This window comes from Aythya marila, assembly GCF_965140915.1.
Source record: "Aythya marila genome assembly, chromosome: 17".
Taxonomy (NCBI): Eukaryota; Metazoa; Chordata; class Aves; order Anseriformes; family Anatidae; genus Aythya; species Aythya marila.
Genome location: NC_139058.1, coordinates 9,519,522 through 9,545,475, shown reverse-complemented (window position 1 = coordinate 9,545,475; position 25,954 = coordinate 9,519,522). Strand labels below are relative to the sequence as shown.

General features: G+C 59.1%; 1 protein-coding gene across 8 annotated transcripts in view; it reads right to left on the bottom strand.

Moving 5' to 3' along the window:
- The window catches only part of IGLL1 (immunoglobulin lambda like polypeptide 1), a 58,323-nt gene that overhangs the window by 19,534 nt on the left and 12,835 nt on the right, over positions 1-25,954 (bottom strand). The window contains exons 1-3 of one of the 8 annotated variants that reach the window (XM_082773806.1): positions 10,772-10,890; positions 10,403-10,653; positions 9,538-9,580 (exon numbers count right to left, since the gene is read on the bottom strand). The exons of 1 other annotated variant lie outside the window; for it this stretch is intronic. In XM_082773806.1, the coding sequence (XP_082629932.1) occupies positions 9,538-9,580; positions 10,403-10,653; positions 10,772-10,817 (340 nt within the window). In that variant the 5' untranslated portion in view covers positions 10,818-10,890. Of the gene's footprint in view, positions 1-4,081; positions 4,152-9,537; positions 9,581-10,365; positions 10,654-10,771; positions 10,891-20,226; positions 20,518-20,660; positions 20,771-25,612; positions 25,904-25,954 lie in introns of those variants that run through there. 6 more of the 8 variants (XM_082773808.1, XM_082773809.1, XM_082773807.1 and 3 more) reach the window with 6 other exon arrangements.

Sequence of the window (25,954 nt, the reverse complement as noted above, 5' to 3'; positions counted from 1 at the left end):
AGAAGGTTTTTGTATCACTTCCCCATTGCTTTGTGTCACTGTGTCAATTTAAAACCATCACTACTGTAGTAGCCCCCACAGTAATAGATGGCCTCGTCCTCGGCTTGGACCCCTGTGATGGTTAACGTGTTTGTGGAGCCAGATGTGGACGCAGAGAATCTTGAAGGGATGCCTGAGGGTCTCTTGTCGTTGCTATAGATGACGGTGACAGGGCCAGTGCCAGGGGTCTTCTGCTGGAACCAGCCATACCAATATTTGCCATTACTATCAGCGCTACCCCCGGAGCAGGTGATCTCCACGTTGTCTCCTGGGTTCGCTGTCTTATAAGCCGGCTGAGTAGTTGCTGCCTGGACCAGGGAACCTGGAGAGGGAGAGGAGAGAGGGGAGAAAATGGGCTCAGCGAGTGCCCCACTCGCACAGCCCTCAGCGCGCAGCAGCCCAAAGGGCCCGGACGGGCGCAGCGCGTGTGTCCAGGGCACCTGAGGTGTGGGCGAGCACCGCGAGGAGGAGAGGGGCCCAGCCATGGCGAGATCCCACCAGCTGCGCGTCCCCACGCGGACGGGGCTGTGCTGCGGACCCCGACTCCCTCTTAAACCCCCGCCCAGCCGCAGCACGGCCCCTCCATGCAAATGCGGCCCCGCGCTCTCGGCCACGTCCCGCACCTCACTAGCCACCTCTCCGCCCGACCCCTCTACCGCAGGCACAGGGGTGTTGTCCCTGGCCACGTGCTGGGGACACGTGGCAGCACCCAGGCGCAAAGCACTCGCACGCAGACCCTTGCCTCAGACGGGGCCCTGCACTCATGTAACCAAGTAGCAAGGGAAAGCAGGGACACAGGGGCTGGCGGGTACTACGGGAACTATGGGTACTACGCAGCGCTCACAGCTCCCACAGCACCGCTGTGAGGTGCAGACACCTCCGGTCTCAGCACCCCATTGCCCCATCTTCCCCTCACACAGCTTTACATGTCCGTGGCCACTGCTGCTTTTCCCCAACACAGCCGGTGCCTGCCCAGGCACACAGGGGCAGAGCAGGTGGCAGCGGCTCAACAGAAGAGGCCCCAGGGACTGGCAGGACCCCCAGCACACCGGGGCCAGCAAAGTGCCTTGGGTTAAAGGAGGCCCCCAGCGGCCGCGGCTGCATTAGCAGGAGCCCCGAGGATGGCGTAGGGCTCATAGTGCCGCTCGCACGGCGACGGCTGGCGTTTGTCAGCCCCGAGAGCAAGAGGCCAGCAGGTGTCTTAGCTGAGGGACCGCTCCTGCAGGGGCACCAAGGAAATGGAGACAGGCGCTTCCCGGAGGCAACAGGCACGAGAGGCAACGGGCACAGGCTGACAAACTAGGAATCACAGAATCACCGCATGGTTTGGGTGGGAAGGGACCTTACCGCCCACCTTTCCCAGCCCCCTGCCATGGGCACGCCACCTCCCACCACACCGGATGTCCCAAAGGCCCGTCCAGCCTGGCCTTGGGCTCTTCAGGGATGGGGCAGCCACAGCTTCTCTGGGCAGCCTGTTGCAGAGACTCACCGCCATTGAGTGAACAATTCCTTCCTGATATCTACTCTAAATCTGCCTTGCATCAGTTTAGCACCATCACCCCTTGTCCTATCACTACGTGCCCCTCTAAAATATCTGTCTCCTTGTTTCCTATAAGTCGCCCCCAAATGCTGAAAGGCCGCAACAAGGCCTCCCCAGAGCTTTCTCTTCTCCAAGCTAAACAAGCCCAGCTCCCTCAGCCTTTCCTTGCAGGAGAGGTGCTCCAGCCCGCTGATCGTTTTGGTCGAACTCTGTCCAATGGAGCAAAAAGCCCTTTTGCTGCGAGGCCCGTGAAACGCATGCAATGCCTGTCCCAGAGAGCCGCCTGTGTTGGGTCTGTCTGGGCTGGAGTCGCCTTTCCCTGCAGCAGCCCACACAGTGCTGTGCTCTGCACTCGTAGCAGAAACAGCACTGGTATCACTCCAGTGTTGTGCCTCTTGCTGCATAGTGCTGGCACAGCATCAGGACTCCCTCCAAGCCCAAAAGAGCCAGCAGGCTTGGGGTGGGCAAGGCATGGGGAGGGGGCATCGCCAGGGCAGCTGACCTAACCCAACCAAAGGGATATCCCATAGCTCCTGATGTCTCACTCAGCAATAAACGGGGGAGGGGGCTGTCAGGGGCTGTGGACCCCGACTCCCTCTTATACCCCCGCCCGGCCGCAGCACAGCCCCTCCATACAAATGCGGCCCCGCGCTCTTGGCCACGTCCCGCGCCTCGCTTCCCACCTCCACCGCAGGCACAGGGGGATTGTCCCCAGCCTTGTGCTGGGGACACGTGGCAGCACCCAGGCCCAGAAGTGGTGCACACAGAGCCCCCGCCCCAGCTCCTGTGGCTACGAGGTCAAACAGCCAGGGAGAGCTGGAATGGAGGGGCTAAGGGGACCACACGGCTGAGGAGACAGTGCCCGTGCTGGGCTGGAAGGACTAATCCTTGCCAGAGAACTGCCATGGGGAGCATCCACAGGGTCTGATGGCACCAAACTGGGCTCTGCCATGGGGAAAGCCTGTGCCAGGGGGCTGGGAAAGGGCCGCAGCACAGCCCCTGCTTCCTTGCTTCCTAGCTCCTCATCTGGTTGGTATCTGCAACCCCAGAGAACCGAGCAGCTTGACATGCAGAAGGCAAGGGCAACAGCACGTGGGGCAGGGAGTGGGGCTGTTAGCAAAGTGCAGATCTCCCCCAGGGCTGCAGGGTGCTCAGTGCTGCTCTGCCCATCCCTCCCACAGTGTACCAAGGTCCTGGGAACAGAGCTGTGGACAGGACTGCACCCATGCCCCTCTAACTTCCCCCACAGATCCCTTATCCCTCTGCCCCAGCATGCTCACAGGAATGCAGCAAATGTCCCTACACAGGACATTCAGGAACCGGTGATGTGCAGGAGCCCTCACCCTCACACCCAGAGGTACCCCGGTGCTGGGCTTAGGGAGCAGGATGAGGACAATATGAGGGTCCTGGGCAGTCCTTTTGGCCCTGAGGATGTGGCTGGGGCAGGAACCAGGGCCAGGGGCTGCCCAGGTCCCCCAGGGGCAGGCTGGAGATCCTGCACAGACCCAGCATGAGCCCAAACCTGTGGCACTGGGCAAACACAGCCAGTGCTGCAGCAGCTCAGGGGTCTGTCCTTGTGGGGCATGATGGAGCAGAAAACGGCCAGCCTTGAGCTGCCCCTGCAGCCTCGTACAGCATCCACACAAAACTTCCCCTGTCATGGTCTGAAGGTGAAGCTTTGACCTGGCTCTTTAGTGATCCACACATTGTGGTCTCTTGGTGCTTTCAGAAGGCTGAGTACCTGCAGTGATGCCCCAGGGCAGTGGCTGTAGCCGGGCAGGGAGGCAGCCATCAGGGCCCGGGGAGCAGCCTGGGAGCACAGAGGTACCTAAAGAGAGTTTGGGGCAGGGACAGGGATTCTGAGGCCATCCCATTCCTTAAGGATGGGTATAGCCCTGGGGTTCTGCGGGAGGGTAGAGCAGAGAGACCATCCCCAGCCACGTGCAGCACTGGGCCCCAAGGGCATTGCTGAGTCACGGACCTCTGCCGTCTGAGGGGACTGCAGTGAGCCAGCTGCTCCTGTGATGGCAGGAGGTTTTTGTATCATTTCCCCATTGCTCTGTGTCACTGTGTCTATTTAAAACCAGCATTGTAGCCACCACAGTAATAGACGGCCTCGTCGTCGGCTTGGACCCCTGTGATGGTTAACGTGTTTGTGGAGCCAGATGTGGACGCAGAGAATCTTGAAGGGATGCCTGAGGGTCTCTTGTCGTTGCTATAGATGACGGTGACAGGGCCAGTGCCAGGGGTCTTCTGCTGGAACCAGCCATACCAATATTTGCCATTACTATCAGCGCTACCCCCGGAGCAGGTGATCTCCACGTTGTCTCCTGGGTTCACCGTCTTATAAGCCGGCTGAGTACTTGCTGCCTGGACCAGGGAACCTGGAGAGGGAGAGGAGAGAGGGGAGAAAATGGGCTCAGCGAGTGCCCCACTCGCACAGCCCTCAGCGCGCAGCAGCCCAAAGGGCCCGGACGGGCGCAGCGCGTGTGTCCAGGGCACCTGAGGTGTGGGCGAGCACCGCGAGGAGGAGAGGGGCCCAGGCCATGGCGAGATCCCACCAGCTGCGAGTCCCCACGCCGACAGGGCTGTGCCACGGACCCCGACTCCCTCTTAAACCCCCGCCCGGCCAGAGCACAGCCCCTCCATGCAAATGCGGCCCCGCGCTCTTGGCCACGTCCCGCACCTCACTCGCCACCTCCCCGCCCGGCCCCTCTACCGCAGAAACAGGGGTGTTGTCCCTGGCCTCGTGCTGGGGACACGTGGCAGCACCCAGGCGCAAAGCACTCGCACACAGCCCCTTGCCTCAGACGGGGCCCTGCACTCATGTAACCAAGCAGCCAGGGAGAGCATGGACACAGGCGCTGGCGGGTACTATGGGTACTACGGGTACTACGCAGCGCTCACAGCTCCCACAGCACCGCTGTGAGGTGCAGACACCTCCGGTCTCAGCACCCCATTGCCCCATCTTCCCCTCACACAGCTTTACATGTCCGTGGCCGCTGCTGCTTTTCCCCAACACAGCCGGTGCCTGCCCAGGCACACAGGGGCAGAGCAGGTGGCAGCGGCTCAACAGAAGAGGCCCCAGGGACTGGCAGGACCCCCAGCACACCGGGGCCAGCAAAGTGCCTTGGGTTAAGGAGGCCGCCAGTGGCCGCGGCTGCGTTAGCAGGAGCCCCAAGGATGGCGAAGGGCTCAGAGTGCCGCTCGCACAGGGATGGCTGGCGTTTGTCAGCCCCGAGAGCAAGAGGCCAGCAGGTGTCTTAGCTGAGGGACCGCTCCTGGAGGGGCACCAAGGAAATGGAGACAGGCGCTTCCCGGAGGCAACAGGCACGAGAGGCAACGGGCACAGGCTGATAAACGGGGTATCACGGAATCACCGCATGGTTTGGGTAGGAAGGGACCTTACCGCCCACCTTTCCCAGCCCCCTGCCATGGGCACGCCGCCTCCCACCACACTGGGTGTCCCAAAGGCCTGTGCAGCCTGGCCTTGGGCTCTTCAGGGATGGGGCAGCCACAGCTTCTCTGGGCAGCCTGTTGCAGAGCCTCACCGCCACCGAGTGAACAATTCCTTCCTGGTATCTACTCTAAATCTTCCTGCTATCAGTATAACACCATCACCCCTCGTCCTATCACTACATGCCCCTCTAAAATGTCTACCTGCATATTTCCTATAAGTCGCCCCCAAATGCTGAAAGGCCGCAACAAGGCCTCCCCAGAGCTTTCTCTTCTCCAAGCTAAACAAGCCCAGCTCCCTCAGCCTTTCCTTGCAGGAGAAGTGCTCCAGCCTGCCGATCATTTTGGTAAAACTCTGTCCAATGGAGTAAAAAGCCTTTTTGCTGCGAGGCCCGTGAAACGCTTGCAATGCCTGTCCTGAAGAGCTGCCTGTGTTGGGTCTGTCTGGGCTGGAGTCACCTTTCCCTGCAGCAGCCCACACAGTGCTGTGCTCTGCACTCGTAGCAGAAACAGCACTGGTATCACTCCAGTGTGATGCCTCTTGCTGCATAGTGCTGGCACAGCATCAGGACTCCCTCCAAGCCCCCAAGAGCCAGCAGGCTTGGGGTGGGCAAGGCATGGGGAGGGGACATCGCCAGGGCAGCTGACCTAACCCAACCAAAGGGATATCCCATAGCTCCTGATGTCTCACTCAGCAATAAACAGGGGGCTCTGGTGGGGAGGGGACTGTCGTCCTGAACAACCGCTACGCATTTTGAGGCCCTGCTTTCCAGGATGTGGATGAACATCTCTCATTGAGGGGAAGTAGGGGATAATATTTTTCCTTTCTCTCTGTGCTTTTGTGTGGCCGTGTTGATTCATTTCTTTCATTTATTTGCCATTCCCTTTCTCTGCAATTAAACAATTCTCATCTCAACCTCAAGCTCATTGTGTTGTAACTTCTCCCCCTTCCTCTTTGAAGCGGCGGGGGGCTGAGACAGCGGTTGTGGTGGGGCTCGGCTGTCCGCTCGAGTAAAACCACCACAGTGCCGAGCCTCCATCTTGGAGGCCTTCACACCAAGACGGGACAGGCCCTGGGCAGGCGGCAGCAGCCGGCCCAGCGTGGAGCAGGGTGGGAGGAGACGATCTCCAGCTCAGCGCCAGCCCCAGCCGTCTGGGGCTTTCCCCAGCCCCAGCACCTGCGCTTCCCCCTTACTCTGCTGCTCCTCTGCCCTGGCTCCTGCAGGCAGCACAGAGGGGTTGTGCAGGAACGGGGCACGTGCCACACAGCAGGACCCAGCTCACGGGGGCATTTCCTGGCCCTACACCAGGCCCAAGCTGCAGCAGCAGGCACCCGAGGGGCCCTGGTACCACAGCAGCTTGGCCTCTCACTTCCCCATTGCTGGGACTCGCCGTGACCAGCGCTGCCATCCCAGGCACCACAGAAATAGACGGCCTCGTCCTCGGCTTGGACCCCAGTGATGGTTAACGTGTTTGTGGTGCCAGATGTGGAAACAGAGAACCATGAAGGGGTTCCAGGGGTCTCTTGTTGTTGTGGTACATCACGGTGACAGGGCCAGTGCCTGTGTCTTCTGCTGGTACCACCTGTAGCTGTTGCTCCTCCCAGCAGCTGGGTCCTGCAACATGGGTCAGGGATGGGGCTGCTGGGGCCATCCCGTCCCTGAGGGATAGGCACAGCCTTGGGACTCTTTTGGAGGGCAGAGCAGGGACAGCAGGCACGGCCACCGGCAGCACTGGGCCCCAAGGCATGTGCTAAGATGGAGACCTGTGCCACCATCTGAGGGGACAGCAGGGAGACAACTGCTCCTGTGATGGTAGGAGGTTTTTGTATCACTTCCCCATTGCTCTATGTCACTGTGACAATTTAGTACTGCCATCCCAGTCACCACAGAAATAGACGGCCTCGTCCTCGGCTTGGACCCCAGTGATAGTTAACGTGTTTGTGGTGCCAGATATGGAACCAGAGAATCGTGTAGGCATTCCCGAGGGACTGTTGTATTACTATAGATCACGGAGATAGGGACTGTGCCAGAGGTCTTGTGCTGGTACCAGCCGTAGCTGAGACTACTCCCAACAGCTGGGTCCTGCAGCATGGGGCAGGGATGGGTCTGGGACTCTTAGGACTCTTTTGTAGGGCAGAGCAGGGACAGCAGGCATGGCCACCGGCAGCACTGGGCCCTAAGGGAAGTGCTGAGTCAGGGACTTGCGCCACCATCTGACGGGACAGCAGGGAGCCAGCTTCTCCTGCAATGGTAGGAGGTTTTTGTATCACTTCCCCATTGCACTATGTCACTGTTTCAATTTAAATCCATCACTACTGTAGCTGCTCGCACAGTAATAGATGGCCTCGTCCTTGGCTTGGACCCCAGTGATGGTTAACGTGAACACGGAGCCAGATGTGGAAGCAGAGAATCGTGAGGGGATGCCCGAGGGTCTCTTGGTGTTGTCATAGATCACGGTGACAGGGGCACTGCCAGGGATCTTCTGCTGGATCCAGCCATAGTAGTTGCTACTCCCGGAGCAGGTGATCTGCACGGTGTCGCCTGGGTTCACCGACTTTGGGTCCGACTGAGTCAGCGCTGCCTGGACCAGGGAACCTGGAGAGGGAAAGGAGAGAGGAGAGAAAAAGGGCTCAGTGAGTGCCCCACACGCACTGCCCTCAGCAAGTATGCCGATTACACAAAGCTGGGATGAGTGGCCGACACGCCAGAAGGCTGTGCTGCCATTCAGCGAGACCTGGACCGGCTGGAGAGATGGGCAGGAAGAAACCAAATGAGATTTAATAAGAGCAACTGTAGAGTCCTGCACCTGGGAAGGAACAGCCCGAAGTATCAGTACAGGCTGGGGGATGACCTGCTGGAGAGGAGCTCTGAGGAGAAGGACCTGGGGGTCCTGGTGGACGACAGGTTGACCATGAGCCAGCACTGTGCCCTTGTGGCCAAGAGGGCCAATGGGATCCTGGCGTGCATTAGAAGGAGCGTGTCCAGCAGGTGAAGGGAGGTGATCCTCCCCCTCTACTCTGCCCTGGTCAGGCCTCACCTGGAGTACTGTGTCCAGTTCTGGGCTCCCCGGTACAAGAAAGACAGGGATCTCCTGGAAAGAGTCCAGCGGAGGGCCACAAAGATGATATGGGAGCTGGAGCATCTTCCCTATGAAGAAAGGCTGAGAGACCTGGGTCTGTTCAGCCTGGAGAAGAGAAGACTGAGAGGGGATCTCCTCAGTGTATATAAATATCTGAGGGGTGGGGGACAGAAGGATGTAGCCAACCTCTTCTCAGTGGTTTATGGGGATAGAACAGGGGGCAATGGCTGCAAGTTAGAGCACAGGAAGTTCCGCACTGACATGCAAAAGAACTTCTTCACGGTGAGGGTGATGGAGCATTGGAACAGACTGCCTAGGGAGACTGTGGAGGCTCCTTCTCTGGAGATATTCAAGGCCTGTCTGGACACCTACCTGGGCAGCCTGCTCTGAGGAACCTGCTTTGGCAGGGGGGTTGGACCCAATGATCTTTCGAGGAGCCTTCCAACCCCTACAGTTCTGTGATTCTGTGATTCTATGATTCTGTGATTCTGTGATTCTGTGATTCTGTGATTCTGTGATCTTCCCCCCATCCGCTCTCTTCCACCTCCACCCCCAAGCAGCGCAGTGGAACAGAGGAACGGGGGTTATGGTCAGTCTATAGCGCTTCTCCGCCACTCCTTCTCGGTCACTCTCATCCCCTGTGCTGTGGGGTCCCTCCCACGGGATTCAGTCCTTGATGAACTGATCCAGTGTGGGCTGCCCACAGGCAGCAGCTCTTCCAGAACTGCTCCAGCTATGGGTCCGTACCATGGGGTCCATCCCTCAGGAGCAAACTGCTCCAACCTGGGTCCCCCAGGGGCAGCAGGTCCTGCCACATCACCTGCTCCTGTGTGGGCTCCTGTCCACGGGTACAGCTCCGGCCCGGAATCTGCTCTGGCAGGGGTCCTTCACAGGCCACAGCCTGCACCGGGGCAGGTCCACCTGCTCCACCATGTTCTTCTCCACGGGCTGCAGCGTGGAACCTGCTCCACTGTGGTACTCCATGGGCTGCAGGGGGGCGGCCTGCTGCACCATGGTCTCTCCACAGGCCACAGGGGACGTCTGCTCTGGAGCCTGTAGCACCTCTCGCCCTCCTTCTTCACTGACCTTGGTGCCTGCAAGGCTGTTCATCACTCCACACACTCTCCCAGATACTGTGTGCAACATAATTGTTCTTTTGTTTTGTTTTTTTCTCCTTGGTTCACTGATTTTGAATCCGGCTGAGTCAGTGCTGCCTGGACCAGGGAACCTAGAGACAGAGAGGAGAGAGGGGAAAAAATGGGGCTCAGTGATTCACGAAACTCACAGTTCTGGTAATGCAGAGGGGCCCGGAACATGTCACATCGCCAAAGCCCTGCTCAGCCCTGAGGGTCAAGGGCAAAAAGCCTCCATTTCTACCTGTGGCCTGTCCCTCACTTCCAAATTACCCTGTGTCACTATACCAGCACTAGTACTGCTGTCCCAGCTAGCACAGTAATAGACGGCCTTCTCCTCATCTTATGCCTCACTGATGGTTAATGTGGCCGTGTAGCCAGATTTGGAACCAGAGAATCGTGAAGGGATGCCCAAGGATCTGTTGGTGTCACTATAGATTGTGGCGACAGGAGCACTGCCAGGGGTCTTCTGCTGGTACCAGCCATAGTAGTCGCTACCCCCGGAGCAGGTGATCTGCACGGTGTCTCCCAGGTTCGCCGTCTTTGTGGCCGGCTGACTCAGCACTGCCTGGACCAGGGAACCTGGAGAGGAAGAGAAGAGAGGGGAGAAAACGGGGCTCTGTGAGTGCCCCATATGCACTGACATCACTGCAGCCGTCCCAGGCACCACAGTAATAGACAGCCTTATCCTTAGCTTGGACCACAGTGATGGTTAACGTGTTTGTGGTGCCAGATTTGGAACCAGACAGTCGTGAAGGGATGCCAGAGTTTTTCTTTATGCTATCATAGATCATGGTGACAGGGTCAGTGCCAGGGGTCTTGTACGATTACCAGCCATAGCTCTTGGTACTCCCAGCAGCTGGGTCCTGCAGCATGGGACAGGGACGGGGCTGCTGGGGCCATCCTGTCCCTGAGGGATGGGCACAGCCCTGGGGCTTTGCGGGAGGGCAGAGCAGGGACAGCAGCCACGGCCACCTGCAGCACTGGGCCCCAAGGCAAGTGCTAAGACGGAGACCTGTGCCGCCATCTAAGGGGACAGCAGGGAGCCAGCTGCTCCTGTGATGGCAGGAGGTTTCTGTATCACTTCCCCATTGCGCTATGTCACTGTGTCAGCACTAGCACTGCTGTCGTAGCTCCCACAGTAATAGACGGCCTCGTCCTCGGCTTGGACCCCAGTGATGGTTAATGTGGCTGTGGAGCCAGATGCAGAACCAGAGAATCGAGAAGGGATGCCCGAGGGTCTGTTGCTGTCACCATAGATCACGGTGACAGGAGCACTGCCAGGGGTCTTCTGCTGGTACCAGCCATAGTAGTTGCTACTCCCGGAGCAGGTAATCTGCACGGTGTCTCCTGGGTTCACCGACTTTGAGGCCGGCTGAGTCAGCGCTGCCTGGACCAGAGAACCTGGAGAGGGAGACAAGAGAGGGGAGAAAACGGGGTCAGCGAGTGCCCCACACGCACAGCCCTCAGCGCGCAGCAGCCCAAAGGTCCCGGCCGGGCGCAGCGAGTGTGTCCAGAGCACCTGAGGTGTGGGCGAGCACCGCGAGGAGGAGAGGGGCCCAGGCCATGGCGAGATCCCACCAGCTGCACGTCCCCACGCCGACGGGGCTGTGCCGCGGACCCCGACTCCCTCTTAAACCCCTGCCCGGCCGCAGCACGGCCCCTCCATGCAAATACGGCCCCTCGCTCTCGGCCACGTCCCGCGCCTCGATCCCCACCTCCCCGCCCGGCCCCTCCACCGCAGGCACAGGGGGGTTGTCCCTGGCCTCGTGCCAAGGACACGTGGCAGCACCCAGGCGCAAAGCACTCGCACGCAGCCCCTTGCCTCAGACAGGGCCCTGCACTCATGTAACCAAGCAGACAGGGAGAGCAGGGAAACAGGCGCTGGCTGGTACTACGGGTACTATGGGTACTACGCAGCGCTCACAGCTCCCACAGCACCGCTGTGAGGTGCAGACACCTCCGGCCTCAGCACCCCATTGCCCCATCTTCCCCTCACACAGCTTTACATGTCCGTGGCCGCTGCTGCTTTTCCCCAACACAGCCGGTGCCTGCCCAGGCACACAGGGGCAGAGCAGGTGGCAGCGGCTCAACAGAAGCGGCCCCAGGGACTGGCAGGACCCCCAGCACAGTGGGGCCAGCAAAGTGCCTTGGGTTAAGGAGGCCCCCAGTGGCCGCGGCTGCGTTAGCAGGAGCCCCAAGGATGGCGAAGGGCTCAGAGTGCCGCTCGCACAGGGATGGCTGGCGTTTGTCAGCCCCAAGAGCAAGAGGCCAGCAGGTGTCTTAGCTGAGGGACCGCTCCTGGAGGGGCACCAAGGAAATGGAGACAGGCGCTTCCCGGAGGCAACAGGCACGAGAGGCAACGGGCACAGGCTGACAAACGGGGTATCACAGAATCACCGCGTTGTTTGGGTGGGAAGGGACCTTACCGCCCACCTCCCCCAGCCTCCTGCTATGGGCACGCCGCCTCCCACCACACCGGGTGTCCCAAAGGCCCGTCCAGCCTGGCCTTGGGCTCTTCAGGGATGGGGCAGCCACAGCTTCTCTGGGCAGCCTGTTGCAGAGCCTCACCGCCACTGAGTGAACAATTCCTTCCTGATATCTACTCTAAATCTTCCTGCTATCATTTTAACACCATCACTCCTTGTCCTATCACTTCGTGCTCCTCTAAAATATCTGTCTCCTTGTTTCCTATAAGTCGCCCCCAAATGCTGAAAGGCTGCTACAAGGCCTCCCCAGAGCTTTCTCATCTCCACGCTAAACAAGCCCAGCTCCCTCAGCCTTTCCTTGCAGGAGAGGTGCTCCAGCCCGCTGATCGTTTTGGTCGAACTCTGTCCAATGGAGCAAAAAGCCCTTTTGCTGCGAGGCCCGTGAAATGCATGCAATGCCTGTCCCAGAGAGCCGCATGTGTTGGGTCTGTCTGGGCTGGAGTCGCCTTTCCCTGCAGCAGCCCACACAGTGCTGTGCTCTGCACTCGTAGCAGAAACAGCACTGGTATCACTCCAGTGTGGTGCCTTTTGCTGCATAGTGCTGGCACAGCATCAGGACTCCCTCCAAGCCCCCAAGAGCCAGCAGGTTTGGGGTGGGCAAGGCACGGGGAGGGGACATCGCCAGGGCAGCTGACCTAACCCAACCAAAGGGATATCCCATAGCTCCTGATGTCTCACTCAGCAATAAACAGGGGGCTCTGGTGGGGAGGGGGCTGTCCTTCTGAACAACTGCTACGCATTTTGAGGCCCTGCTTCCCAGGACGTGGCCGAAAATTATGAGTTGAGGGGGAGTAGGGGATAATATTTTTCCTTTCTCCATGTGCTTTCGCATGGCCTTGTTTATTCTTTTGTTTCTTTTACTCCACATTCACTTTCTTTTTAATTAAACTCTCTTAAATTAAATTAAATATAATTCTCATTTCAACCTCAAAATCTTTGTCTTTTATTTTCTCTCTCTTCCTCTTTGAAGCGGCGGGGGGCTGAGACAGCGGTTGTGGTGGGTCTCGGCTGCCCGCTCGAGTAAAACCACCACAGTGCCGAGCCTCCATCTTGGAGGCCTTCACACCAAGACGGGACAGGCCCTGGGCAGGCGGCAGCAGCCGGCCCAGCGTGGAGCAGGGTGGGAGGAGACGATCTCCAGCTCAGCGCCAGCCCCAGCCGTCTGGGGCTTTCCCCAGCCCCAGCACCTGCGCTTCCCCCTTACTCTGCTGCTCCTCTGCCCTGGCTCCTGCAGGCAGCACAGAGGGGTTGTGCAGGAACGGGGCACATGCCACACAGCAGGACCCAGCTCACGGGGGCATTTCCTGGCCCTAGACCAGGCCCAAGCTGCAGCAGCAGGCACCCGAGGGGCCCTGGTACCACAGCAGCTTGGCCTCTCACTTCCCCATTGCTGGGACTCGCCGTGACCAGCGCTGCCATCCCAGGCACCACAGAAATAGACGGCCTCGTCCTTGGCTTGGACCCCAGTGATGGTTAACGTGGCTGTGGAGCTAGATTTCGAACCAGAGAATCATGAAGGGATGCCCGAGGGTCTCTTGTCATTGCTATAGATCACGGTGACAGGGGCACTGCCAGGGGCCTTCTTGGCGAGACCCCACCAGCTGCGCGTCCCCACGCCGACGGGGCTGTGCCGCAGACGCTGCAAGTGGCTGTAACTGGTCTCTCTGATCTGCCCTCCCGCAGAACCCCAAGGTTCCGCCCTTCCCTCAAGGAAGGGATGGCCCTAGCAGCCCCTTCCCTGCCCCAAACTGCAGGGCCCTTGTACCCCGGTGCTCCCAGGCTGCTCCCTGGGCCCTGACGGCTGCCTCCCTGCCCGGGTACAGCCACTGCCCTGGGGCATCTCTGCAGGGACTCAGACTGCATAAAGCACCAAGAGACCACAATGTGTGGATCACTAAAGTGATCCACAGACTGTGGACGGCCTCATCAGTGCTGCTCTGCCCATCCCTCCCACAGTGTACCAAGGTCCTGGGAACAAGATAGACGGCGTCATCCTCGGCTTGGACCCTATTGATGGTTAACGTATTCGTGGTTTCAGATGTGGAACCAGAGAATCGTGAAGTGATGCCTGAGGGTTTCTTGTCATTGCTACACATCATGGACACAGGGCCAGTGCCACGGGTTTTTCGCTAGTACCAGCCATAGTGGTTGATAATCCCATCAGCTGCGTCCTGTACTATGGGTCAGGGATGGGGCTGCTGGGGCCATCCCATCCCTGAGGGATAGGCACAGCCTTGTGACTCTTTTGGAGGGCAGAGCAGGAACAGCAGGCACGGCCACCTGCAGCACTGGGCCCCAAGGGAAGTGCTGAGTCAGGGACCTGCGCTACAATCGGAGGGGACAGCAGGGAGCCAGCTGCTCCTGCAGTGGCAGAAGGTTGTTGTATCACTTCCCGATTGCCAGCCCTGAGCTGCCCCTGCAGCCTCATACAGTGGCCACACAAAATAACTCCTGTCATGTTCTGAAGGTGAAGCTCTGACCTGGCTCTCTAGCGATCCACACGTTGTGGTCTCTTGCTGCTTTCTGCAGGCTGAGCCCCTGCAGTGATGCCCTAGGGCAGGGAGGCAGCCTTCAGGGACCGGGGAGCAGCCTGGGAGCACAGGGGTACCAGAGCCCTGCAGTTTGGGGCAGGGAAGGTGCTGCTGGGGCCATCCCATCCCTGAGGGATGAGCACAACCCTGGGGTTCTGTGGGAGGGCAGACCAGGGAGAGCAGGCACAGCCACTTGCAGCACAGAGCAGCAAGGGCAGTAATGAGATGGGGACGTGCGCCACCATCTGAGGGGACAGCAGGGAGCCAGCTGCTCCTGTGATGGCAGGAGGTTTATGTATCACTTCCCCATTGTGCTGTGACACTGTGATACCAACATAACTGCTTTCGAAGCTCCCACAGTAATAGACGGCCTCATCCTCGGCTTGGACCCCAGTGATGGTTAAAGTGGACACGGAGCCAGATGTGGAAGCCGAGAATCGAGAAGGGATGCCTGAGGGTCTGTTGGTGTTGTAGCAAATCACGGTGACAGGGGCACTGCCAGGGGTCTTCTGCTGGAACCAGCCATAATAGCAACTGCCATAGTAGGTACCACCCCCGGAGCAGGTGATCTGCACGGTGCCTCCCAGGTTCACCGACTTCGGCTCCAACTGAGTCAGCGCTGCCTGGACCAGGGAACCTGGAGAGGGAGAGGAGAGAGGAGAGAAAATGGGGCTCAGCTAGTTCCCCACACACACAGCCCTCCGCACACAGCAGGGGAACGAGGCCAGGGCCCCGTTGCCCAAAGGGCCTGGCTGGGCGCAGCGAGTGTGTCCAGGGCACCTGAGGTGTGGGAGAGCACCACGAGGAGGAGAGGGGCCCAGGCCATGGCGAGATCCCACCAGCTGCGAGTCCCCACGCCGATGGGGCTGTGCCGCGGACCCCGACTCCGTCTTAAACCCCCACCTGGCTGCAGCACGGCCCCTCCATGCAAATGCGGCCCCGCGCTCTCGGCCACGTCCCGCGCCTCGATCCCCACCTCCCCGCCTGGCCCCTCCACCGCAGGCACAGGGGGGTAGTCCCCGGCCTCGTGCTGGGGACACGTGGCAGCACCCAGGCCCAGAAGTGGTGCACACGGAGCCCCCGCCCCAGCTCCTGTGGCTACAAGGCCAAACAGCTGGGGACAGCTGGAATGGAGGGGCCCGTGCTGGGCTGGAAGGACTAATGCTTCCAGAGAACTGCCATGGGGAGCATCCACAGGGTCTGATGGCAACCAACTGTGCTCTGCCATGGGGAAAGCCTGTCCCAGGGGGCTGGGAAAGGGCCGCAGCACAGCCCCTGCTTCCTTGCTTCCTAGCTCCTCATCTGGTTGGTATCTGCCACCCCAGAGAACCGAGCAGCTTGACATGCAGAAGGCAAGGGCAGCAGCACGTGGGGCAGGGAGTGGGGCTGTTAGCAAAGTGCAGATCTCCCCCAGGGCTGCAGGTGCTCGGTGCTGCTCTGCCCATCCCTCCCACAGTGTACCAAGGTCCTGGGAACAGGGCTGTGGACAGGACTGCACCCATGCCCCTCTAACCTCCCCCACAGATCCCTTATCCCTCTGCTCCAGCATGCTCACAGGAATGCAGCAAATGTCCCTACACAGGACATTCAGGAACTGGTGATGTGCAGGAGCCCTCACCCTCACACCCAGAGGTAGCCCCGGTGCTGGGGTTAGGGAGCAGGATGAGAACAGGAACAGGGTCCTGGGCAGTTCTTTTGGCCCTGGGGACGTGGCTGGGGCAGGGACCAGGGCCAGGGGCTGCCCAGGTCCCCCAGGGGCAGGCTGAAGATCCTGCACAGACCCAGCATGAGCCCAAAGCTCTGGCACTGGGCAAACACAGCCAGTGCTGCAGCAGCTCAGGGGTCTGTCCTTGTGGGGCATGATGGAGCAGAAAACGGCCAGTCCTGAGCTGCCCCTGCAGCCTCGTACAGCATCCACACAAAACATCTCCTGTCATGGTCTGAAGGTGAAGCTTTGACCTGGCTCTTTAGTGATCCACACATTGTGGTCTCTTGGTGCTTTCAGAAGGCTGAGTACCTGCAGGGATGCCCCAGGGCAGTGGCTGTAGCTGGGAAGGGAGGCAGCCATCAGGGCCCCGGGAGCAGCCTGGGGGCACAGGGTTACCTGTGGCCTGCGGCTTGGGGCTGTGATGGAGCTCCTGCAGACATCCCATATCCCTGAGGGATGGGCAGAGTCCTGGGGATCTGCGGGAGTGCAGGGCAGAGAGACCAGGCACAGCCACTTGCACCAGTGGGCCCCAAGGGTACTGCTGAGTCACGGACCTGTGCCATCTGAGGGGACAGAAGGGAGCCAGCTGCTCCAGTGATGGCAGGAGGTTTTTGTATCACTTCCCCATTGCGCTGTGTCACTGCGCCAATTTAAGACCACCACCGTAGCCACCACAGTAATAGACAGCCTCATCCTCAGCTTGGACCCCAGTGATGGTTAACGTGTTTGTGGAGCCAGATGTGGACGCAGAGAATCGTGAAGGGATGCCTGAGGGTCTCTTGTCATTGCCATAGATCACGGTGACAGGGCCAGTGCCAGGGGTCTTCTGCTGGTACCAGCCATACCAATATTTGCCATTACTATCAGCATTACCCCCGGAGCAGGTGATGTCCACGTTGTCTCCTGGGTTCACTGTCTTCGAGGCCGGCTGAGTAGTTGCTGCCTGGACCAGGGAACCTGGAGAGGGAGACGAGAGAGGGGAGAAAACAGGGTCAGCGAGTGCCCCACACGCACAGCCCTCAGCGCGCAGCAGCCCAAAGGGCCCGGTCGGGCGCAGTGAGTGTGTCTAGGGCATCTGAGGTGTGGGCGAGCACTGTGAGGAGGAGAGGGGCCCAGGCAATGTCGAGATCCCACCAGCTGCGCGTCCCCACGCCGACGGGGCTGTGCCGCGGACCCCGACTCCCTCTTAAACCCATGGTGAGAGGGACCGCTCCTGCAGGGGCACCAAGGAAATGGAGACAGGCGCTTCCCGGAGGCAACAGGCACTGGCACAAGAGGCAACGGGAACAGGCTGACAAACGGGGTATCACAGAATCACCGCATGGTTTGGGTAGGAAGGGACCTTACCGCCCACCTACTCCAGACTCCTGCCATGGGCACGCCGCCTCCCATCACACCAGGTGTCCTAAAGGCCTGTGCAGCCTGGCCTTGGGCTCTTCAGGGATGGGGCAGCCACAGCTTCTCTGGGCAGCCTGTTGCAGAGCCTCACCGCCACCGAGTGAGCAATTCCTTCCTGGTATCTACTCTAAATCTGCCTGGTATCAGTTTAGCACCATCACCCCTTGTCCTATCACTACGTGACTGTTCCTGGCAGCCAAGAAGGCCAACCCTATCCTGGGATGCATCAAGCACAACATCTCCAGTCGGTCAAGGGAGGTGATTCTCCTGCTCCACTCTACGCTAGTGCGGCCTCACCTCTGGTACTGCGTGCAGTTCTGCGCACCACAGTACACGAAGGACATTAAACTGTTGGAAGGCGTCCAGAGGAGGGCGACGAAGATGGTGAAGGGCCTAGAGGGGAAGACGTATGAGGAGCGGCTGATGGAGCTGGGCCTGTTCAGCCTGGAGAAGAGGAGGCTGAGGGGGGACCTCATTGCAGTCTACAACTTCCTCTTGAGCAGGAGTGGAGAGGCAGGTGACCTATTCTCTGTAAACACCAGTGATAGGACCTGCTGTAACAGTGTTAAGCTGAGGCAGGGGACGTTTAGGCTGGACATCAGGAAGAGGTTCTTCACCGAGAGGGTGGTTGCACACTGCAGCAGGCTCCCCAGGGACGTAGTCACTGCACCAAGCCTGTCTGAATTTCAAAAGCGTTTGGGCTGTGCACTTAATGACATGGTCTAAACTTTTGGGTAGACCTGTGCGGTGCCAGGAGTTGGACTCGATCCTCACGGGTCCCTTCCAACTCGGGATATTCTATGATTCTGTGAAATCACTCTCATCTCAAACCTCGAGCTCTTCGTGTTGTAATTTCTCCCCCTTCCTCTTTGAAGCGGCGGGGGGCTGAGACAGCGGTTGTGGTGGGGCTCGGCTGCCCGCTCGAGTAAAACCACTACATTGCCAAACCTCCATCTTGGAGGCCTTCACACCAAGACAGGACAGGCCCTGGGCAGGCGGCAGCAGCCGGCCCAGCGTGGAGCAGGGTGGGAGGAGACGATCTCCAGCTCAGAGCCAGCCCCAGCTGTCTGGGGCTTTCCCCAGCCCCAGCACCTGCGCTTCCCCCTTACTCTGCTGCTCCTCTGCCCTGGCTCCTGCAGGCAGCACAGAGGGGTTGTGCAGGAACGGGGCACGTGCCACACAGCAGGACCCAGCTCACGGGGGCATTTCCTGGCCCTACACCAGGCCCAAGCTGCAGCAGCAGGCACCCGAGGGGCCCTGGTACCACAGCAGCTTGGCCTCTCACTTCCCCATTGCTGGGACTTGCCGTGACCAGCGCAGCCATCCCAGGCACCACAGAAATAGACGGCCTCGTCCTCGGCTTGGACCCCAGTGATGGTTAACGTGTTTGCGGTGCCAGATGTGGAATCAGAGAACCATGAAGGGCTTCCAGGGGTCCTGGACCAGGGAACCTGGAGAGGGAGAGGAGAGAGGGGAGAAAACGGGGCTCATGGAGTGCCCTGCACACAAAACCATCTTCATGTACTAAGAAGTGGATCAACATCTCTGGAAGAGAAGAGTCCACAGCTGCCCCCTTGAGGGAAGAGGGCAGAAAAACGTTGTCTTTAGCACCAGTCTGTTGCTCACTTCCACATATCCCTGTGTCACTAAATCAGTACCACTGCTGTCCCTGCTCCCACAGTAATAGACGGCCTCTTCCTCAGCTTGGACCCCAGTGACGGTTAACGTGGCCGTGGAGCCAGACAAGGAACCAGAGAATCGTGAAGGCATGCCCAAGTGTCTGTTGGTGTTTCTGTACATCAAGGTGACAGGGCCAATGCCAGGGGTCTTCTGCTGGTACCAGACATAACTGTAGCTACTCCCAGAGCAAGTGATCTGCATGGTGTCTCATGGTCTCACAAGGTTAGAGGCTCTCTGATTCTGTGTTCCATGAACCAGGGAAGCTAGAGAGGGCGAGGAGAGTGTGGAGAAAACGAGGCTCAACAAATTAATAGACTTACAACTGTGGTCATGCAGAGGGACCAGGAACCTGCCTCAGCACCTAAGCCCTGCTCAGCCCTAAGGGACAAGGGCAGAAAGCCTCCATTTCCAGGTGTGGTCTATCCCTCATGCCCTCTTTGCTCTGTGTCACTATATAAGCACCAGCACTGCTGTCCCAGCTCCCACAATAATAGACAGCCTTGTCCTCGGCTTGGATACCAGTGATGGTTAATGTGCCCGTGTAGTCAGATGCAAAACCAGACAATCGCAAAGGGATGCCTGAGGGTCTCTTGTTGTTCTGGTAGATCACGGTGACTGGGCCAGTGCTAGGGGTCTTCTACTGGTACCAGCAATAATAATACCTGTATTTACCATCACTGGCAGCGATAGCCCTGGAGCAGGTGATCTCCAAGTTTCCACCCGGGTTCACCATCTTTCAGGCCGGCTGAGTAAGCGATGCCTGTCATGGTCTGAAGGTGAAGCTCTGACCTGGCTCTCTAGCGATCCACACATTGTGGTCTCTTGCTGCTTTCTGCAGGCCGAGCCCCTGCAGTGATGCCCTAGTGCAGGGAGGCAGCCTTCAGGGACCGGGGAGCAACCTGGGAGCACAGGTGTACCTGGGCCCTGCAGCTTGGAGCAGAGATGGAGCTGCTGGGTCCATCCCATCCCTGAGGGATGGGCACAATCCTGGGGTTCTGTGGGAGGGCAGGGCACAGAGACCAGGCACAGCCACTTGCGGCACAGAGATACAAGGGCAGCAATGAGACGGGGACGTGTGCCACCATCTGAGGAGACAGCAGGGAGCCAGCTGCTCCTGTGATGGCAGGAGGTTTTTGTATCACTTCCCCATTGCTCTGTATCACTGTGACACCAACATAGCTGCTTTCGTAGTTCCCACAGTAATAGACGGCCTCGTCCTCAGCTTGGACCCCAGTGATGGTTAACGTTGACACGGAGCCAGATGTGGAAGCAGAGAATCGAGAAGGGATACCCGAGGGTCTGTTGGTGTTGCCATAGATCACGGTGACAGGGGCACTGCCAGGGGTCTTCTGCTGGTACCAGCCATAGCTGCCACTACCCCCGGAGCAAGTGATATGCACGGTGTCTCCTGGGTTCGCCGACTTTGAGGCCGGCTGAGTCAGCGCTGCCTGGACCAAGGAACCTGGAGAAGGAAAAGAGAGAGGGGAGAAAATGGGGCTCAGCGAGTGCCCCACATGCACAGCCCTCAGCGCGCAGCAGCGGGACGAGGCCAGGGCTCCATTGCCCAAAGGGCCCGGCCGGGCACAGCGAGTGTGTCCAGGGCACCTGAGGTGTGGGCGAGCACCGCGAGGAGGAGAGGGGCCCAGGCCATGGCGAGATCCCACCAGCTGCGAGTCCCCACGCCGACGGGGCTGTGCCACGGACCCCGACTCCCTCTTAAACCCCCGCCCGGCCGCAGCACGGCCCCTCCATGCAAATGCGGCCCCGCGCTCTTGGAAACGTCCCGCACCTCGCTCCCCTCCTCCCCGCCCGGCCCCTCCACCGCAGGCACAGGGGGGTTGTCCCCGGCCTCGTGCTGGGGACACGTGGCAGCACCCAGGCACAAAGCGCTCGCACGCAGCCCCTTGCCTCAGACTGGGCCCTGCACTCATGTAACCAAGCAGACAGGGAGAGCAGGGACACAGGCGCTGGCTGGTACTACGGGTACTACGGGTACTACGCAGCGCTCACAGCTCCCACAGCACCGCTGTGAGGTGCAGACACCTCCGGCCTCAGCACCCCATTGCCCCATCTTCCCCTCACACAGCTTTACATGTCCGTGGCCACTGCTGCTTTTCCCCAACAGAGCCGGTGCCTGCCCAGGCACACAGGGGCTGAGCAGGTGGAAGCGGCTCAACAGAAGAGGCCCCAGGGACTGGCAGGACCCCCAGCACAGCGGGGCCAGCAAAGTGCCTTGGGTTAAGGAGGCCCCCAGCGGCTGCGTTAGCAGGAGCCCCGAGGATGGCGAAGGGCTCAGAGCGCCGCTCGCATGGGGACGGATGGCGTTTGTCAGCCCCAAGAGCAAGAGGCCAGCAGGTGTCTTAGCTGAGGGACCGCTCCTGCAGGGGCACCAAGGAAATGGAGACAGGCGCTTCCCGGAGGCAACAGGCACGAGAGGCAACGGGAACAGGCTGACAAATGGGGTATCACAGAATCACCGCGTTGTTTGGGTGGGAAGGGACCTTACCGCCCACCTCCCCCAGCCCCCTGCCATGGGCACGCCACCTCCCACCACACCGGGTGTCCTAAAGGCCTGTGCAGCCTGGCCTTGGGCTCTTCAGGGATGGGGCAGCCACAGCTTCTCTGGGCAGCCTGTTGCAGAGCCTCACCGCCACCGAGTGAACAATTCCTTCCTGGTATCTACTCTAAATCTTCCTGCTATCAGTTTAACACCATCACCCCTTGTCCTATCACTACGTGCCCCTCTAAAATATCTGTCTCCTTGTTTCCTATAAGTCGCCCCCAAATGCTGAAAGGCCGCAACAAGGCCTCCCCAGAGCTTTCTCTTCTCCAAGCTAAACAAGCCCAGCTCCCTTAGCCTTTCCTTGCAGGAGAGGTGCTCCAGCCCACCGATCGTTTTGGTCGAACTCTGTCCAATGGAGCAAAAAGCCTTTTTGCTGCGAGGCCCGTGAAACGCATGCAACGCCTGTCCCGGAGAGCCGCCTGTGTTGGGTCTGTCTGGGCTGGAGTCACCTTTCCCTGCAGCAGCCCACACAGTGCTGTGCTCTGCACTCGTAGCAGAAACAGCACTGGTATCACTCCAGTGTGATGCCTCTTGCTGCGTAGTGCTGGCACAGCATCAGGACTCCCTCCAAGCCCCCAAGAGCCAGCAGGCTTGGGGTGGGCAAGGGATAGGGAGGGGACATCGCCAGGGCAGCTGACCTAACCCAACCAAAGGGATATCTCATAGCTCCTGATGTCTCACTCAGCAATAAACAGGGGGCTCTGGTGGGGAGGGGACTGTCGTCCTGAACAACCGCTACGCATTTTGAGGCCCTGCTTTCCAGGATGTGGATGAACATCTCTCATTGAGGGGAAGTAGGGGATAATATTTTTCCTTTCTCTCTGTGCTTTTGTGTGGCCGTGTTGATTCATTTCTTTCATTTATTTGCCATTCCCTTTCTCTGCAATTAAACAATTCTCATCTCAACCTCAAGCTCATTGTGTTGTAACTTCTCCCCCTTCCTCTTTGAAGCGGCGGGGGGCTGAGACAGCGGTTGTGGTGGGGCTCGGCTGTCCGCTCGAGTAAAACCACCACAGTGCCGAGCCTCCATCTTGGAGGCCTTCACACCAAGACGGGACAGGCCCTGGGCAGGCGGCAGCAGCCGGCCCAGCGTGGAGCAGGGTGGGAGGAGACGATCTCCAGCTCAGCGCCAGCCCCAGCCGTCTGGGGCTTTCCCCAGCCCCAGCACCTGCGCTTCCCCCTTACTCTGCTGCTCCTCTGCCCTGGCTCCTGCAGGCAGCACAGAGGGGTTGTGCAGGAACGGGGCACGTGCCACACAGCAGGACCCAGCTCACGGGGGCATTTCCTGGCCCTACACCAGGCCCAAGCTGCAGCAGCAGGCACCCGAGGGGCCCTGGTACCACAGCAGCTTGGCCTCTCACTTCCCCATTTCTGGGACTCGCCGTGACCAGCGCAGCCATCCCAGGCACCACAGAAATAGACAGCCTCATCCTCGGCTTGGACCCCAGTGATGGTTAACGTGTTTGTGGTGCCAGATGTGGAACCACAGAAAATCGTGAAGGCATTCCCGAGGGACTGTTGTATTGCTATAGATCACGGAGGCAGGGACTGTGCCAGAGGTTTTGTACTAGTACAAGCCATAGCTGATGCTACTCCCAACAGCTGGGTCCTGCAGCATGGGGCAGGGATCGGTCTCCAGGGGCCATCCTGTCCCTGAGAGATGGGCACAGCCCTGGGGCTTTGCGGGAGGGCAGAGCAGGGACAGCAGCCACGGCCACCTGCAGCACTGGGCCCCAAGGCAAGTGCTAAGACGGAGACCTGTGCCGCCATCTAAGGGGACAGCAGGGAGCCAGCTGCTCCTGTGATGGCAGGAAGTTTTTGTATCACTTCCCCATTGCGCTATGTCACTGTGTCAGCACTAGCACTGCTGTCGTAGCTCCCACAGTAATAGACGGCCTCGTCCTCGGCTTGGACCCCAGTGATGGTTAATGTGGCTGTGGAGCCAGATTTGGAACCAGAGAATCGAGAAGGGATGCCCGAGGGTCTGTTGCTGTCACCATAGATCACGGTGACAGGGGCACTGCCAGGGGTCTTCTGCTGGTACCAGCTGTAGTAGTTTCTACTCCCGGAGCAGGTAATCTGCACGGTGTCTCCTGGGTTCACCAACTTTGAGGCCGGCTGAGTCAGCGCTGCCTGGACCAGGGAACCTGGAGAGGGAGAGGAGACAGAGGAGAAAATGGGGCTCAGCGAGTGCCCTGCACACAAAACCATCTTCATGTACTAAGAAGGGGATCAACATCTCTGGAAGAGAAGAGTCTACAGCTGCCCCCTTGAGGGAAGAGGGCAGAAAAACTTTGTCTTTAGCACCAGTCTGTTGCTCACTTTCACATATCCCTGTGTCACTAAATCAGCACCACTGCTGTCCCTGCTCCTACAGTAATATGTAGCCTATTCCTCAGCTTGGACCCCAGTGATGGTTAAGGTGGCTGTGGAGCCAGATAAGGAACCAGAGAATCGTGAAGGGATACCCGAGGGTCTGTTGCTGTTCTCATAGATCATGGTGACAGGGTCAATGCTGGGGTTTTTCTGCTGATACCAGGCATACCAATATTTGCCATCACTCGTAGCGCTACCTCCAGAGCAGGTGATCTGCATGGTTCCTGCCAGGTTTGCCAACTTTGAGGCCAGCTGAGTCAGTGCTACCTGGACCTGGGAACCTGGAGAGGGAGAGGAGAGAGGGGTTGGACCCAGTGTCCCAACCATCTTTCGAGTTCCCTTCCAACTCATTGAATTCTGTAATTCTGTGATTCTGTGAAAACGGGGCTCAGCGAGTTCCCCACACGCACAGCCCTCACCATGTAGCAGCAGGATGGGGATGGTCCCAGTGCCAAAAGATCTTGGTCCCACCCAGGGAACCACAGCCCCACACACAGACAATAGATAGAGTCCCAGGGCCACTGCAAGGAGAGCTGGAGGCAGCAGCAATAGAGGCATCAACAGCGGTAGGCAGTTTGACTGGGGACAATATAAATCCATGCCTGATTTAGGGACAGGAACAAGGCACACTTCACATACAACAAGGAACAATGGGGAGGACGTTCACAGTCAGGAAAATAGGGAGGGAATAAGAATCTGGCTACTGCAACAGCTATGTACAACCAAGAGGAAGGATAGAAAGCCTTCCTAGGGCTTTGAATTCTCCCACATCTTGTAACTCACTGTCACTGTACAGCACTCCAGCTGTTGTCATAGCCACCACAGTAATAGACAGCCTCATCCTCGGTTTCGACCCCAGTGATGGTTAATGTGGCTGCGGAGCCAGATATGGAACCAGAGATTCATGAAGGGATGCCCGAGGGTCTGTTGGTGTCACTATAGATCGCGGCAACAGGAGCACTGCCAGCGGTCGTCTGCTGGTACCAGCCATAGGAGTCGCTACCCAAGGAGCAGGTGATCTGCACGGTGTCTCCCAGGTTCGCCGTCTTTGTGGCCGGCTGACTCAGCACTGCCTGGACCAGGGAACCTGGAGAGGAAGAGAAGAGAAGGGAGAAAACAGGGCTCAGTGAGTGCCCCATACGCACTGACATCACTGCAGCCATCCCAGGCACCACAGTAATAGACAGCCTCATCCTTAGCTTGGACCACAGTGACGGTTAACGTGTTTGTGGTGCCAGATGTGGAACGAGACAGTCGTGAAGGGATGCCAGAGTTTTTCTTTATGCTATCATAGATCATAGTGACTGGGCCAGTGCCAGGGGTCTTGTACGATTACCAGCCATAGCTCTTGGTACTCCCAGCAGCTGGGTGCTGCAGCATGGGGCAGGGATGGGGCTGCTGGGGCCATCCTGTCCCTGAGGGATGGGCACAGCCCTGGGGCTTTGCGGGAGGGCAGAGCAGGGACAGCAGCCACGGCCACCTGCAGCACTGGGCCCCAAGGCAAGTGCTGAGACAGAGACGTGTGCCAACATCTGAGGGGACAGCAGGGAGCCAGCTGCTCCTGTGATGGCAGGAGGTTTTTGTATCACTTCCCCATTGCACTGTGACACTGTGTCACCAGTACCACTGCTGTCGTAGGCACCACAGTAATAGACGGCCTCGTCCTCGGCTTGGACCCCAGTGATGGTTAATGTGGCTGTGGAGCCAGATTTGGAACCAGAGAATCGAGAAGGGATGCCTGAGGGTCTTTTGCTGTTGTAGTAGATCACGGTGACAAGGGCAGTGCCAGGGGTCTTCTGCTGGTACCAGCCATAGTAGCTGCTACCCCCGGAGCAGGTGATCTGCACGGTGTCTCCTGGGTTCACCGACTTCGAGGCCGGCTGAGTAATCGCTGCCTGGACCAGGGAACCTGGAGAGGGAGAGGAGAGAGGGGAGAAAACGGGGTCAGCGAGTGCCCCAC